General features: G+C 34.3%; 4 protein-coding genes across 7 annotated transcripts; 3 read left to right on the top strand and 1 right to left on the bottom strand.

The window, feature by feature from the left end:
* Positions 1-1050: 1050 nt before the first annotated feature.
* LOC122603754 (protein ecdysoneless homolog) lies at positions 1051-7196 on the top strand. The gene is made up of 6 exons (XM_043776548.1): positions 1051-1178; positions 1911-3122; positions 3212-3550; positions 3744-3868; positions 4578-4741; positions 6736-7196. Exons 2-6 carry the CDS (start codon positions 1963-1965, stop codon positions 6910-6912), a joined length of 1965 nt encoding a protein of 654 aa, XP_043632483.1. The 5' UTR covers positions 1051-1178; positions 1911-1962; the 3' UTR covers positions 6913-7196.
* A 2120-nt stretch (positions 7197-9316) lies between these two features.
* Positions 9317-12999, top strand: LOC122605142 (nicotinamidase 1). 2 transcript variants are annotated; one of them, XM_043778023.1, is made up of 6 exons: positions 9317-9534; positions 10420-10603; positions 10738-10871; positions 10954-11139; positions 11678-11810; positions 12727-12999. In XM_043778023.1, exons 1-5 carry the CDS (start codon positions 9379-9381, stop codon positions 11768-11770), a joined length of 753 nt encoding a protein of 250 aa, XP_043633958.1. In that variant the 5' UTR covers positions 9317-9378; the 3' UTR covers positions 11771-11810; positions 12727-12999. The 2 variants fall into 2 exon arrangements, with proteins under 2 accessions (XP_043633958.1, XP_043633957.1); XM_043778022.1 differs by lacking the exon at positions 12727-12999 and having other exon boundaries at positions 11678-11914.
* Positions 12431-14470, bottom strand: LOC122604596 (kinase-interacting protein 1-like). The gene is made up of 2 exons (XM_043777476.1): positions 14375-14470; positions 12431-14265 (listed from the first exon to the last, which is right to left on the bottom strand). The coding sequence occupies exons 1-2, from the start codon at positions 14466-14468 to the stop codon at positions 12431-12433; spliced, it is 1929 nt and encodes a 642-aa protein (XP_043633411.1). The 5' UTR covers positions 14469-14470.
* Positions 13106-17358, top strand: LOC122605143. Of its 3 annotated transcripts, none has more exons than XM_043778025.1 (4): positions 13106-13170; positions 16541-16611; positions 16733-16806; positions 16909-17358. In XM_043778025.1, the coding sequence occupies exons 2-4, from the start codon at positions 16578-16580 to the stop codon at positions 17287-17289; spliced, it is 489 nt and encodes a 162-aa protein (XP_043633960.1). In that variant the 5' UTR covers positions 13106-13170; positions 16541-16577; the 3' UTR covers positions 17290-17358. The 3 variants fall into 3 exon arrangements, with proteins under 3 accessions (XP_043633960.1, XP_043633961.1, XP_043633959.1); XM_043778026.1 differs by lacking the exon at positions 13106-13170 and adding an exon at positions 14388-14706 and having other exon boundaries at positions 16578-16611; XM_043778024.1 differs by lacking the exon at positions 13106-13170 and adding an exon at positions 16421-16463 and having other exon boundaries at positions 16578-16611.

Raw genomic sequence — 17358 nt, forward strand, 5'->3', positions numbered from 1 at the left:
TAAATGGATAATATCTTATCAACTACATCAAACATGTTCAGAATTTCGTTTAAATAAGATATTATTGGTGTACTTTATTGTATAAAGTACATCAATAATATCTTGTTGATGTTTGTATAGTCTTTGTATTCACTAACCGATTTGCTTACTTTTAGTTGTGTAATGTGTAATAGGATTTGCTTATCTTTTAGTTGTGTAATGTACTAATGTTTAATAAGCAGTCCGAAAAACATAAAGGAAAGAAAGATTAATCAAGCTTAAACTTGGAGAGTTGAGTACTTCAAGGTGGATGGTTTTTGCGATTATATTTGGTAGTGGTACGAGTCACTTTGAATGATTGTGATGATATCAACTTGGTTCGTTTTGTTTGTGTGTCATACAATAGCAAAAGCCGGTTTAGAATTTGATATGGTATAAATGTACTTTATTAATGTGTTTGGAACGAAAATAAGTGAATTGTGTTGTGAAAAGTAAAACTTAATACTCGATTTGGATGAGTTTGGAGATGTGTTTTGAAACGGTAGGTAAAGTGCCTTGTAAGGTTGAGGCGCGACAAACATGGTTGAAGTTTTTAAAGGCAGTATGCTATCTGATGCGGGGTATAAGTGAGGATGAGTCAAAACATGGATAAATCGAAGTTAGCGGCGCTACACAATCTAATTGGTGCATCGAACCTAGTAATTTTGTCAAGATTTGTTGGTTGTTATTAACATAAAACTTTATGACCAAATTTTATGTTGAATAGTATGATATCGAGATGTATAAAATAGAATCTGCTCAGTGTTTCGAGTTAGTATTATAATACATGTTTAGAAGATTTAGGTATTTCATACCGTACTAAATAAAAGTTTTTTCAAGCTTCAATTTTTCTAACATCTTTTTCATACCCACATTAACCATACATTATCATTTTTTATTTTTACTTTCAGAAAATATCAAAAACTAGAAAAACTGAACTCATGTTCAAACTAGAAAAATCTGATAAAAGTTCGACCCGTTAAAAAAACTAAAAACAAAAAAGTTTTCACATGCCAAGTTTTATCCAGGCCCAAATACCCAAATCTCAATTCGGGTTCTAACTTTCTAACTCATTCTGGAAACTAGTAAACCCCTAAAACATAAACCCTGTTGTCATTTTGAAGCTTGTCTAATTTCATTCATGCCCTAATATCTCTATTGTAAGTTCATCTTCTTTTTTTTTTTTTTTGTACTTCTTTTTGGTGTTTCTTGATTATCACATGTGATTTAATATAGCTTTTAGCTTACAAATAAAGCATACCCACATCATTTTTTTTGCTTGCAGTTAATTTTTTATATAATAATTTTGGTATTAGGGTTTTAGGGACACCGAATAGGCGAATACCTGTGTTATGCTATAGTGTTTATATATAGTATTTTAGAGCTGGTTGATGATCCTATACTTATAGATACATACTAAAAGCATGCCCATATTATAGTTTGTGTGCTTTCAGTTGGGTTAATTTTAGTTATTCGATTATTAGGGTTTAGCGTTAAAGAGACGGATAAATTATTCTAATTTTCTGTTACTTTCTTGTTACCAGATTGAAACCTGCTGCATACACACACATATATAAATTATACATATTAATAGATGTATATATACCGTAGATTAAGCGTTTTTAATTTCGTAAGGTGTATATAGCACACATACTGATTTTTTGTTTCCTTTTGGCTTGTTTTGGTTATATGTAGATGGATAACTGACTAGTGACCCATTATCGCTCCCCCAGATATATGTCCACCCTTTTGCTTACATATAAACTATACATACGGGTTGAAATTTTTGATGTTTGTCTACTGGTAGTGAAGTGCTTTTAATTTTGCAACGCTTATGTAACACACATATTGATTTTGTCTGTTTACATTTGGTTTATGTTTTACGTATGCAGATACAGTACTGATTAAGGAGTTGGTTAGTGTAATTGTAATCTGTAAAATAAAATGTCAGAAGCCGACGTGTCATCCATATTCTCTCAGAAAAACTCAAGACTTCCTGAAGATTCTGTCTTTTTCTCCATATTCCCTGATTTTTCGCTTTCACCGGACCTTAAATCCCAAAGTCCGAAAACAAATATTTCGTCCCATCTTCAGTCTCTGCACCTGCAGATCCTTCAAACGCTGTCGTCATACACTGCTAACTACATATGGCAACACGAACCTTTCACTATCTCTGTCTCTACCCAAACGCCGTGTGCCTTTTGCCCGTCTTCTTCGAATCATATTCCACACCTTCATGGAAAGCTGAGGTATGGAGACAATCTGGAAGATGAATGGTTCGTTGTGTTTTTGCTCTTTGAGACTTCACGTAAATTCCCAAATCTCTCGATATGTGTTTGGGATACTGATGGTGAATTTCTTTTAATAGAGTCTGCTTACCATCTCCCTAAGTGGGTCAATCCCGAGACCAGTACTAACCGTATCTTCATCCGCGGTGGTAATTTGCATATTGTTCCCAATAGTCAGTTCCGTTCGGTTCCTAGTTTGTTTGACGCACTTTCGTATGTAATGACACATGAGGAAAAAACCAAGGCTTCAAGTTCAGTTCAGTTAGCTATAAATAAGCGAGTTGGAGATTATCCCGATAGGGCAGTTAAGAATATGCACAGGGCAAAGGTTAGGGTTCCGGTTTCAGTAGCACAAATATTAAAGCATGAACCTTGTTTGATATCACTAGCTGTGGAGGGGTTCTATGACCGAGACATTGATTCAATGAAGTATGCAGCAAATATGGACCGGTTTTTGCCTAATAAAAGCAGTGATGAGATTGTTGAAGTGTCGGTAATAATGTCTCGTGCAATGTACGCACAGTTGATGCAACAGACGTTTCAGGCCCCGAAATGCTACCCAATGCCGCCAAGGAGTGATGCTGGTTACTCTGCAGCTGAATTGGGAATGAAGATAGCATGTGGGTTTGAAATGTTTTATCAAACAAGAAAACATGATGGATTGGAAGGGAAAGGGGGCACATGGGAGGTTTACAGAGAGAGTTTAGAGAAGAGCGGGTACTTTGAAGGGTTGCTTCCTGGTTCAAATGAGTATAAAAGATTGATGGAGAATGCACAAGATTATTACAGAAAAAGTTCATTACATTCTAGAGAAAGGTATTATTAAGAAATATGGATTATCTATTATCTCAGATATCGTGTTTATGTATGTTGTATGTTGCTAATACCTGTAGTCTTCCCTGTAGTGAAATTATGAGTGCTCCTGTTAGACGCATAGATGATATACTTTCTCAGCCTTTTTCGTTAGATGCGTTTAAGGGTCAAGAAATACCTCCATCAGATGACGATTCATGGCTTTACGATGGCGAGGATGAATTAAATGCTGCTCTTCTTGAGAGACAACAAGAGATGGAATATTATGACCTGAATCATAAAAAAAGCAGTAAGCCTCAAGAGCCGGAGGATGTAGGACCCTCGTCTTCCTCAAATATGGATGATTATGATCTTGGTGATATAGCAAAATCAATGCAAGAGTTCATTCAGAAGATGTCAAGTTTCGAGGGAGCAGAAGTTCCCAGAGACAGGTATGTATATCCTTCTATTAATTAAGTGGTTAAGTCTTCAGAGGAAATGATATCAACAATATTAGTATTTTGATTATCTTTACAAGTGATTTATCTGTTACAGGCTAAGTTGACTTAAGAATGATTAAAACTATGGGTTATAAAGTCGACATTTTGCTACTCCATACAATAAGTGTTCCCTTTTTTTCTTCAGGAGTTCAAATGATGTGGATCTTGATGTGGAGCGCTTTATGCAAGAAATTGATTCAGTTATGAAGCCTCCAAAAGCGGTACATGCCGAAGGAGATGATGAAGACTTTTCCTCTGACATGGATTTGGGTAAGTATTTTCTATAAATTTATATTAAATCTTAAATAGTACTTAATTTGTTTAATCTATTAATATCCCAATATCTCTGTCACGTATAACGTTGATTGTTTTTGAGTTTTTCTTAGACCTGTGACATGGTTTGCAATGGATTGCTAAGAGTATATAAACCAAGTATTGTAAACAAAGAAAAGAGAAATAAATAAAACATTCGTAAAAATAAAATATGATCTTCTTTAATTGTAGCTTTACTGTGTTGTCAAGGTGTATTCTGAGGAGAGTTGGTAGATGGCTTTGCTGCTTTTTGTGCATATTTTGTAGGTTCTGATAGGATTAGATGACAGTAGCTTCAGTATTTATACACAACTATCAGCAGTTTAAATGACGCTAACATGATATATGGGTCAATTATTTTGTTGGTCGGATTTAAATGATGTAAAGCAGCTTTTAACATACTATTTCTGTGGGATATTTCATTTTTGTGAGGTTAGTATCCTGGTTTGGAATGATGTTCATTGCCATCTTCTGATAGTAAAAGACATATGTCTTGAGGTCATATTGGTCACCCTGATACATTTTCTAACATATTTATGCAACTCTGATTGAAAGTATCTATATAGGGTAGCTGGACATTGTAGGATGCATACAAGTTGATTTTGGCTTTTCATCTGTTTTCGTCGTTTCTATTACTTGATTTCTCTACAATATCATTTGATTTCAGATTACTCTGAAGATAGTGATGATGAAGAGTTGGCTGATGAACATGGAGATGAACAAGCAGCTTTCATGAGCTCTTATTCTGATGCTCTTAGTGAGGAACTTAAGAGCACAACACTTAACAAGAGCTTTGTTCATGCAAGTGACCCACAACCAAAGAAGGATGAGGTTTGTTTTACTCTATCCATTTAATAACTTAGAAACTAACTGCTCAATATTTTGTACATCTGATAGTTTTTAAGCTTATTTACACTCATTGAATGCACATATATCTGAACAAGGACTTTAGGTACACTTGATTGGAGAGATTTTTTCTACTTTCCCAATTTCCTTTAAAGTTTAACTATTTTCTTTCTTTAAAACGTACGAAACTACAGAAAGTTTGTTAAAGAAATTTTATTTTTCCAATTTGGAAAAGGTCCGTTTTAGGGTAAATTTTGGAAAAGTAGTAGACTTTAGGATGGAGAGGTGTAGAATAATGTGATTCATTTTTTAATATTTTAGTCGGAGAATGGAAAAGTGGGATCATCATTTTTGGCAAGCCTTTTCTTTTCATCCCTGAAACAACTATTCAAATTTCGACCATGAATGTGTGTTTTCTTTGAGAACTTCTCCAGAAAACAGTACTAGTTTTTATTACTGAACACCCTCTATGCCTCTTATATTACCAATACCTGTTACAGTATGAAGTTTGTGTGGCTTTAGTTTAATTTGTTACATCTACTTTATATTAGAAACTGTTATCTATTTTGTAATTTGTAATTTTAGCTTTGATTACACCACAGTGACGACAGACCACACCTTAACTTGTGATATCTCTATTCTCTAACACCCGTTGACCATCATGAAGTTGAAATTTTGATATGAGACACTCTTGCTTACTCACTTTATAAGTGATATATGGTGAACTGGAGATGAAGCATTACAACCTACCACTGCCACTTACAATGATATATACACCACTTCTTTCTGACTGCCGTTGGTAGAGCCATCACATAGTTACCACCACTAAACTATGGCACCACTGCCTACCAATTGAGAAAGCTCACTCACTCACTTTATACTTTTAATGTTGGCATCGGCAAACTTTTCGATTAACATACTTTTTGTTTTTACTGGGAGAGAGAACAGAAGCGTTCGGTTTCTATTAGACATGTTAGAAATGCTCAGCGAATTTGATTTCCAATAATAAGAGATTTGAATTGGTTCTAATGCTCTCTTCCAATAATAAGAGATTTGAATTGGTTTTAATGCTCTCCCTTATTCATATAATACGGATGTCCTTTCTAAATAAAATTGGTGTTGTGCTTTTTTATACAAAAAGTAAGACATCTGGTCTTTTATTAGTGTTATAAACATAAATTTAAAAAACTGCAGTAAACGGGTCATTTGGCCCAAGCTAAAATGATGAAAACTCACGGGTCAGCCAAGTCCAACCTGACCACTCCGCCTGAGTCCTGACTAGCTCATTCCTTTTCTAAAAAATGACCGGTTTTGTCCTGTCACTGTCCCAAACTCCCAATTCTCACATTTTCCACCGCTGATGGATATTATCAGTAGAATTGCTAATTTCAGCCTATTTACTAGAAAAATTGGTTGATTTTGGTTCTGTTTTGTCTTACGAGTTCAGACTAATTTTTATGTTATCGGCAAAACGGGGTAAAAGTGTTCGAAAGTATACACTCCGCTAAACTCATTAGGACAACAACCTCCTAACTACTATGAATTAAGCACTCAAATGCGATAAACCTCTTAAAGTATGTATTCGTAAGAGTTAATTTATTGATGAAATACCAAAATAGTGCCTAAAGGGGTGGTCCAAGCTGACCCGACCCACTTGAACTCATTCTAAATAACTGCATGCTGCGACGTGAACCCACATTTGACCAGCTACTGAACTCTTTCGACTCACCCTTTTTGTCACCTCTAATGCTATACATTATCTTTGTTCTATCTATCTCTTCCATCTGTATGTCTCCTTGAGTTATTTAAAGAATAAGGGATGACTAACAGATATGCGTTTGCAATATTTTGAGCCTTTTATGCTAGCCAATATAGTTCACAGAACTAGTTTTCGACTCTGTGTATGTGACAAAATCATTATGTCTTTTTGAACCGTTTTCTATCACTGATTGTCATGGACATGATTTCTCAAAATGCAGGGAACATCAAATGCTTCTGGAGACGTAGAGGAGGAGTTTACTCCTGTAAACGTGGATTTGAATCTTGTGAAGAACTTTCTCGGTTCATTTTCTTCTCAAGAGGGATTACCAGGCCCGGCTTCCAATCTTCTTGGTCTCATGGGACTTCAACTTCCACATGACAACAAAGGCAAATGATTCTACCATCTCTATTACTAAATTTCAACAGCTAAAGAATCCTTTGTTTTTTGAGAGATTTGCCTTCTGATAGATCCTCATGTAAAAGAGTACCCTGTACCCTGCTCACTTTTTTTTTTTTAAATTATATATATTACAGTTAGGCTAAATCTGAAGGTATCCTCTGGTGGCATCATCATCTTCTTTTTTTTTTAACGGCATCCACTGGTGGTAGTCGAAACGATGATTTTGTCTTGTAAAATGTCTACTTAAATTCTTCTAGTTACAGGATGGCCTTGCCTTCAGGACTTTGGCACCGCGTCGAAATTCCCAAACATGTGACCCAGATTTTTTCAAAAGGATATGAACTTTAACTTCAAATCCAAATTGATCTCGAAGATCAAAGAACTTCTATGCGATCATTGAACTAATTTAAGTACACGATTTGAACATGTGTCGAACCTTTAGTTTCCAAAGGACAACATTTTGTGTAAATGTTTGGCCATATAGTTTGATTCGAGGTTGTATATAAGCGTGCCATATGGGTATTGGCTGTTTGAGTACAGGTTAGGAGCGTGTTATCTAAAAACTGGCGAGATTTGGATTTAAAATCTTGTGTAAAGACATCCAAGACATTTGATCGTTAGGCTACTTTATAGGTGATTGGTATACTCCTATATATCTATGTTCGTATATAGACAGTAATATATTTTATTTACCATGTTTGTTTTAACGAACTTGCAATGTTATGAGTAATTCACATTTAAATATTATTGTACATAAGGTGGTTAATAATAACTTTTAATCGTTAGGTAATTTGGAAGGTGGTTGTATTTTCTTTTTACTAAGTTGATATACAAACGAAAAGAAATTTTATTGATCATGTTTGTTAATCATAATCATATTTATGGGTAACACGTATAAAAACATTGTATATGATGATCAAAAATCCGTCAATTTAAAATGTAATTAACATCTCACACAGGAAAACAAATGGAGTAATATTGAGCAATAATCACGACAAAAGAGTAGTCAGATTCTGGATCCGGATATTAAGCTATTCCAAAAATAAAATAAAAATAAAAAAGATTCCGGACCTTAAAAAGTTGAATTGCAAAAAATTGGGGGCCACTTTGTGTTTCATTTTGGTTTTTAGGTTTTTTATTCTCCTTCATGTTTTATTTAAGGGGTAAGTGTCTGGAAATGTAATGAACTATGCACGAATGTTTAGGTTGTGTAATGAACTACTTGGATGTTTATTGTATGTAATGAACTTTCAAATCCAAGTTATTGGATGTATCCGACCAATCAAAAACTTACAAGTGGCAGCTTATATGGTTGCCACATATACCCGGTTGCATCCAATAAATAGGATTTAAAATTTCATTACATATAATAAACATCTAAGTAGTTCATTACATGACATAAACATTCTTACATAGTCCATTACATTCTCAGGTATTTATCCCTTTATTTAATGCATATGACTCCCCGGTAGCTCTAAATAATAACTCTAGTTTAGGGCAAAATCAGTTTTCAAACTTTGATTGTCTTTTAACAACATACAACTATTCACTTTTCAATTCAATATGTTTCTAGTTGTGTTTACACTAATAAACAAAAGTTTTTTCTTTTATAGTTAATTTGACTATCTTCATTTGTTTACTTGGTTAAAGTTAAGGTTAATTTACACAATAAGTATATCGGAGTAGATTGTTAGCATCTGTAAAATTATCGTTAACTAAGTTAGCTAGCCAACATGTCTTGTCCGAAAGGAGAATATGTGAGATACAATATTTAGATTGATTTAATGGCATAATTAAAAAGATTTTTTAAACAAAAAAGAAATATAATTTTATTGGTCTTTTTCAATCAAAGCAACTCTGATATGTATTTACATGATGATCTCAAAATTATGTTTTGAGATATTAATAAGAGCCATTTTTTTTTTCTCTTTTTGGTTAAATATCAGCTAGTTACAAACAACCTAGGTTAGGCATTATAATGTTCTCACAAAATGATTTAGATATGAAACTCTCTTGATAACAATATCTTGTAAGTGGTCGAAAAAGTCATGTTCAAAATAACCACTGAAATAACCAGTTAGCTCTCATAAAAATAATAGAGTCGAAACCGAGATTTAATATTAAGGATGACAGGTTGAGTCAAAATGTTTGAGTCGAAATATTTATCCTCCTTCAAATATTAATTCAAAAATATTTAAAAGACTCGTTTTCTTCAAATGGAAAAAACCACATCTGTTTTTTTAAAAACCAACCGTAAGAAATAAAACAAAAGGGCCATATAAATCATTATCCAAATCATTAAGGGTATATCTATTCAAAATGTAAAACCTTTGAAAACAATCCAAACACACTGCGATATATGGTCCACTTGAATGAAAAATATATATGTAGACAGAGATATTTTCAAACGCGTTATGTTGAAAATCTGTGTGTAGAGATTCTTACAAAAAGAAAAAAGAAAATGGTGACGTCATCAGGAACAGGAAATGCAATAGAAATGGTAAAGAATGAGATTCCAGTTAATGAAGAATCTATAATATTATCTGCAGATGTCCGTACAGGTCTTGTCCTTGTCGATATCGTTAACGGTTTTTGTACTGTTGGTGCTGGACATCTGGTATATATCTATCATATCTATATCTATATATTCATATCTGTATATTAATATGTATTTATAATATATATATGCATATATTTTTTAATGTTGAAATGTTCTGCTAGTATTTCATATTGACATTCAAAAGTCAAACTCATAGTTAGTGTGTGAGTAAGGGAGTACTTTGACTATTTTTTGTTTGATACTTTGTTTTTATGTCTTTTGTTTTTAGTAAAGCGATTGTAGAAATTGGGACCCAACATTGTTTTTTACTTTTTAGATTTACTTTCTAGATTATATGAGCTGCTGATCTTAATGTAAAATCTTTAAGTTGGTTGTTAAATGTGTAATGTGATGGCACATGATAAGGCTAAGTTTGATCATAAGGGGTCTACAAATATTTAGTGTCTCAAATTTTATCACGAATACTCGTATATCTAAGCAAAAACGATAAGCGTTTTAGTGGTTATTATTAGTTGCTTAGTCAAATTGTTTGTAGCGAGTGCCTTATAGGTTTTCATGTTTATTTTGAGAGTCGCATGTTTAGTAAGTGATAGTTGTTGCACGATGACTTCCAAAAACTCAGAAACGACCCTTGTTAACGATTGGTAAATAATTCTTTGGTAGGAAACCAAGCCTAAACAATAGTACTTTTCTTCTTGGGTAGTATGAGTTTATATCACAAGTTAGCATACAAATGTGTAGGATTGGGCAAACAGAACGACGGTTTTTATGGTTTTACCTAATGAGAGACTGAGAGAGACCAATATATAAGAAATATGTGACATGGATTGATGATAATACTACCATATGAAACATGGTATTTGTGTTGCTTTTTAGATGCTGTGCAATTAATATGTAAATCAGGGATTCAGGTAACTTCATTATGATATGCTGCATGAACAGGCTCCAAGAGTACCTGATAAACAAATAAGTAGAATGGTTGATGAGTCAGCACATCTTGCCAGAACGTTTTGTGAAAAGAAATGGCCCGTTTTTGCTTTCCTTGATACTCATCACCCAGATGTACCCGAGCCTCCATATCCTCCTCATTGTATAGCCGGGACAGATGAAGCCAAATTGGTTCCAGGTAGTCTTACTCCCCGTGAAATATTCAATACTCAGTACAGCCTATAGTGATATTCCTGAATATGGGCTGGTAAAAGTTTTTTTGCTCTAGCTATTTTTGGTTGTTCCAATTTTGATTTCACCTCTGTTTTATAGCTTTGCAATGGTTGGAAGATGAGTCAATTGCGACACTTCGATGTAAAGACTGTATTGATGGATATCTTGGTTCGTTTGAGAAAGATGGAACCAATGTCTTCGTAGATTGGGTCAAACAACACCAGATTGAAGCTGTAAGTGTAGTTTTTATAGCTGTTTATCAACTCATGATATATGATTTCTTGTGCTTTCTATAATCGATATCTACTCTTTCAGATATTGGTGGTAGGTATATGCACGGATATATGTGTACTGGATTTTGTGTGTTCTGCACTTTCTGCAAGAAATCGTGGTCTTCTTACACCTCTTAAGGATGTGGTTGTATATTCTGGCGGGTGTGCAACTTTTGATCTTCCATTACATGTTGCCCGAAGCATCCCTGGTGCTCTTGCTCACCCACAGGTATACCCATTACTGTGTCGGTTTCACAGAGTCAGAAGTCTGTTTAACATCGTCATCTGCAAAAAAGTATAATCAAACACTATTATCAATGTTGTTAGTTGTAATTATTTAGGGATAGTTGTTTATTCTTCTTCAGTATGACTATATTTTTTGTTTGTGTATGGGATGTTATTGTGTCGTTAGTTTCAGATTTTTGAATCATGATTTATCGGCCTAGCACGAGTTACTTTCTTTTGGCTGGCCTTGTTATTAAGGATCTACATATATATAGAGTAAGGAACACAAACAAAAAAAGTTGTCATTCATATTCTCTTAGTTAGTTTACAACAAAAAAAAAGTTTTGCATTCCATACTCTATATGCTAGTTTTTTGTTCATTTTTGTACGGATACAGCTACGCGTCCTTGAATCGTTGAAATAACCTTCAGTGTGGAAAACACATATTAAGTATCTGGATTAAACCTCTCCCAGTTAAATTGTTTATTCTCTAAAATCATTTATATTTGTTTACATCTAATGTTGGATCTTGCAACAAACAGGAACTTATGCACCATGTTGGTCTTTACATGGCAAAGGGCAGGGGAGCCAAGGTGGTTTCAGAAGTGTCATTTGCAGCATCAAAGAAGGGATAATCTTAAGTGGCCTTCTCATGTTTATGATACTTGAAAACCTGTCAGATTCTCTGTTTATGTCCATTTTATTTTTGTATATATACTTATGGTAATTGTGAGCTTAAGTTCTTGTAAAATCAATAAAGGACATGTCCCATTTGCTTAGGTTCTTTGTATAGAAACCCAAACATACTTTCTTGCAGTTATGTGCAAGGATCTTATTGTATGAGAGTGATGCATACAGTAACAAGAAATAGGAACATCGATATGAAATGGAAAGCTCCTTTGTTATGTGATACTTGCAAGCTTTTGAATATTCAAAGTGGATCATGACATGCCCTATTTCCCGAATTAGGAACAGAAGGAAACAGAGTTTCCTGTCACTATTTACTATTTAGATACACCCTATACGAACTAGCCATTTCCCCGCCATACAAAAATAAACAAGCTATAAGTAGGATGACTTATATGTGGCCACCTTTGTATGCCCTTGATTATTTCTATGTCGATGTATATGGACTTTTGTTTCAATCCCAGCAATGGATGGCCTCAAGGTATCGGTAACCTCAAATTCCTCTTGGTCTTTCCAGAACCTTTTTAGGAGAGTCGTATGACAATGATATGATCTCAACATCTGGAGCAAAGGGAAACAACCCGTAGAAAGACTTACATACAACCACTTTATATGCATGCACAGAATTTCTTAGGATGGCCCAGGCAAGCAAAAAGGGAAGATTTTTGCTTCTTTGATTTACTCCCAAATATCAATGACCTCAAGGTTACTTTCCGACCCGATGACCTTCCCTTGCATGGTTGTTTCTGATTGGTGGCATAACCAAACTCCATTTCTAGCCTTTCTAGAGTCTTTTCAGTTTCCAGTTTTAGGGCAATGGCATGATCTATACCCGCTTGAAGTTCTTCTTTAACTTTGTTGTTTTCTTGTTTCATGTTCATAATTTCACCTTTGAATTTTGCAGCTTGATGTGTACTGAACTTGATTTCCTCCTCTTCCACACCTTCACTCAAAGCCTGTGACACTTTCTCCTCAATGTTGGTCAAATACGAGCATCTCATCTGTAGTTCATATTTCAATGATTTGCTTTGTTCCAACCACATTGTAAGTTTGGTGTTTATCTCTTTAAGATATATGTATATCGGCTTAATATCTGATATTAAGTCCGTGGTAAACATAGATGTGCTTGATCTTCCCGTTAGTCCTTTGACCTGCACTTTCTTAAGCTCTTCTTGAAGTTCTTTGACTTGTGCCTTAAGTTTATGCACTTGGCGGAATGCATTGCTGAATCTCAACCAGAAATCAAGGTTCTCTTCGAATATTGCATCGATATCCATTCTTAGCTTGCCCTCAATTGCAGAAACAACTTGAGGTTCATCGAGGATGCTGTCATCGGTTTCTGCCAAAGGTATGTCTACTTTATCGTCACCGAAAGTTTCTTGAAGATGTTGTAGCTTCTGTTTTAGCAATTGAATTTTGTAATCCCTCTTAGCTATGGCAGACTTCATGAGAGAAAGAGTTCCTTTGTTTCTTTTCTCTTCTTGAGTTAGTTTCTTCTTAGTATCTTTGTAGCTCTTTAAGATCGATACATACTCTTCAAGAAGAATTTCGTCTTTGTCTTCTAACCCATTCAACAACATCTCTAGCCAATCCACGTCATCGCTGTGTACTTTGGATTCAATATTTTCACCTTTTGGCATATGCATCAAAGCAGCCTTTTCGGCTTCCAAGTTTTGAATCTTTGTTTGTAGATCATCAGTTTCTTTTTTTAACATGTCCGTGAGAGCATTCTGAGATGTAACCGATGTCTCTAAGCTAATCATCTTGTTTACGAGCTTGTCAAAATTCTCTGCCAATTCAGTAACACTTGCAGGATTCTTTGAAACACCCTTGAAGCTTTCTTCAGTCTCCTTCAAGTCATCTTGATTTGAGACATTTTCCTTTTCGTTGCTGACTTGGTCTGGGTTGAACTTGTTTTTGAGGGACTCAAGTCTTTGTTTAGCCTCATTGAACGTCTGGGCCACCTTCTTTTGTTTCTCCTGTAGCATATCTAAGGTCTCTTCGCAAGACTTTAATGCAGATTCCGCCATCAAAATCTCAACATTGTCTTGACCGTCTTTTGCCAAATCAGATTTCTGGACATCATTAGCATATGCTTTCATCTTCTTTAAAAACTCTTTACTAGGAGGTTTTGGGGCTTTGGGGATTTTGGTTGCATTTTGACGGGTGGTTTTGGGTGTCTTTCTAGGAGTAACAGTGTAGTCGTCGTCATCTTCATATGTGACTTTTTCTGGGCAAATTGTAGCAATGGTAGTGTTGGCCTTTTGTAAATCCGTTGACAATTTATCATAACGTTCTGCTAATGATCTATAAGCACGGACCGTTTCCTCAACAAAGCTTATAACCTCTGGCCGATGTTTGTAGTACATTTCTGCCCTTCTAGCGAACGAATCACCATCTTTTGTTATCAAGTTCAGGACATGCTCGACGTTATCTTCCATTTCTGCAAACAATAAAAAAAAACTTGTTACATTAAAAATGCTTGCAATCATGCACAACACATATATACTTAACCTTGAAGGCGGTGTTTGAAAGAAAACAAGATTGTTAACCTTGAAGGTTTTGTTCGAGCCATTTAGACTGCTTGGTACGAAGGTGACTAACCCACCACCACGAATGCGCATTGCCCGTTGCTCTTTGTGACATCTCCGATCAAACAAGTTGATCTTCTTTCCTTGCTTGTTTCCGTTTCCTCTTTCTATCTCCCCCCCTCTCTCTGGTTTTGGTCTCGAACAACTCTTAAACTCTTAATCTCGACTCAAATTCGATTCGATATGGAATGAAAGAGAATGCACGAGAGGGGGAGAGAGACAAAGAAAACTTGGGTTCAAAGGAAGGAAAGTTGGAGAGATAATTGTGTAGCAAACAAGACAAGAGCAAAAGGGTAATGAGATATATATTTATAACAATTTCTTTTCTTTAAACAAATTAGGAAAGGACAGAGGGACATGGAGGCATTTTATAAAGGGAACTTCTTTCTTAAAATGGAAATAACAAATGTGTCTAGGAGACCATTTAGGACTCGAAATCTTTGCACAACCTACAAGAATATAGTGGTTAAGGATTTTTGTATGTACACTATCTCATTATATCCCATTTTTACAGTCATTTCACTAGAGCTGGTCTAGTTAGTTGTTCGGGGAATGAAATCACCGTACAACAAAGTCTATGCAAATTAAATACTGTGGTATGAATCGAACTTTCAAAACGTTAACGAAAGAAGCCTGTCAAGCTCATAAAGGGATACGTTCTTATGTACTATAACACACTAAACTTACTGTTGCAGCACGCCAACACTTATTTTGCTATATTTTTTTTATCGACAGGGAGATTGGAATATTACAACGGAAGTTATAGAGTATGTTTTCTTAACATGATCCACGTTAGAAAGCCCTCTTACCGAATATATATATATTTTTTTGAAAAGCTACTTTTATTCACATATATAGTCACTCAAACAATTGAAGTGTGGCCAAAAATTACAACGTAGTCAGATTATTTACACACATCAAATGGAATCCAATCTTTCCAACTCAAAATACAATTGCTAGACTTGTTTTTAAACCATAAAAGACTTGTAGCTTTGATAACTTGGAACACCTAGCTTTGCTAGACTTGTTTTTAACCCGACAAAGGCATAACGACATCTTCGGGGAAAATTTTGCCCTTTTAGAGTGAAACTTGATCTTTCCAAATTCAAGCTTTCATGGAAAGATTTCCTTACCTATGGATTATTAACCCATTGGTACTTATTTTGCTTATATGATCACACAAACAAGTCAAAATCATAACTAGAATTAGTCGTTCAGACCCATGTCATGTATCACAACTTAGAGTTAACTTGAGGTGTATCATATTATCAAATTTGACCCCTGTTGTTTTTTTAGGTGTGTCTAAGTAGAAAGACATTAATACTCCTCACGTTCTACTTTACATAGTTACATGCGACACTTAATGATACTAATTAAACAGATCCATTAAAGTGGACCGTGGTTCCATCTAGACCATGTCTTCAGGGGTCATCGTTGTTAGAAAATTAAGAGAGAAATTATCGTTGCAAAAGTGACAAATTACAGGGACGATTCTTACATTAACTCTTATGAAAAATTACATAAAGAATGAGAAAAAAAAAAAAAAGCCAGGACGGGTTTTGTACCTATCTATAGTATTAATGGGTGACTATCAAATGAGAATGAAATTAAAATGAGAACACTTAAAAACTACATTTTGATGCATTAAAAGTCCATAAAACTGACATAGTGCTTAACTAATTATCATTATTTAAGTGTTTAACAACACATTCATCCGTTAAAATCGAAAAAATCACAGTTTTTGTTGGATGCATCATTTTGATGAATATGCATCCAAGATGGATGCACAAAACAAAAAACGTGATTTTTTTGATTTTGACGGATCAATGTGTTGTTAAACACTTAAATAATGATAATTAGTTAAACACTATGTTTGTTTTATGAACTTTTAATGCATCAAAATGATGTTTTTAAGTGTTCTTACCGTTCATATTTTAAAATGTTCTCCCAAAAGTGTTACCTTAGTATTAATTATATATAAAAAAATATTACGTCTTAGACTTCGATTTTTTTTATCGATAGATACATGGATTTGGGAATGGCTTCATTGGTTATTTTCTTTTAAATTCTTCGATCCATTACTCTTTTTTATTTATATTTATATATTTTTATGAATTCGTTCTGTAGATTTTTCAAATATCGACGTTTTTTTTGTATTTTCTAGATGATTGAACCAGAGCAAGATGATCAATGGAGAGGTTGGTTTCTTTAAATATCGATAATTGTGCTTAATTTGTTATGTTGCCTACCAAGTATTATTTACTTAAATTTCTCATTATTTGTTGTTTATTAATTATTATATGTATATGTATATTGCAGCACCTAAAGATTTAGAGAAGAAATTGGCATTACGACTTGCTGAGTTAAATGAAGAAGAAAAAACACATCCGAAGGTTTTGTTCTTTCAGTTCCTATAATTATTATATTATCATAACATCATATTATTTTTTGTTATTATTATTATCGTATCAAATTATGCTATTTATATATTACAGAGTCATCCATTAGAAGAGGGGCCAAAAAACCAAAAGAAAGAAAGGAAAGGAAAAGAAACCGTCGTTATAAACGAATTGATGTTCGGCGGCCCATTTGCAGAAGAAAATTCTAGCAAATTTGTCTTGAGGAAGAAAGGCTACATTATCAAAGACAAGCTGGTAATCCCACCAAATCCCTTACCCGAAACATTTCGGTTTTCAGAAGAAACCTTGAGCAGAATTGTGTTGAGGAGGTCAGGCTACACATTCACCGATGAAATGTACCAGGAGAAGAAACTGATACAACTGCTATTAGTTGCACTTTGTAGTTATTACACTTTTAGTAAACTGTATATGATTTTTATATATCTAGGGACAATAATTTTGAAGACTTTAAAATAAAACTGTATGATATTTATATGTGGACAATATTTTTAAGACGAAGGTTTATACTTTGGCATTCTACTTCAC

Source organism: Erigeron canadensis, chromosome 6 (genome assembly GCF_010389155.1).
Source record: "Erigeron canadensis isolate Cc75 chromosome 6, C_canadensis_v1, whole genome shotgun sequence".
NCBI classification, from domain to species: Eukaryota; Viridiplantae; Streptophyta; class Magnoliopsida; order Asterales; family Asteraceae; genus Erigeron; species Erigeron canadensis.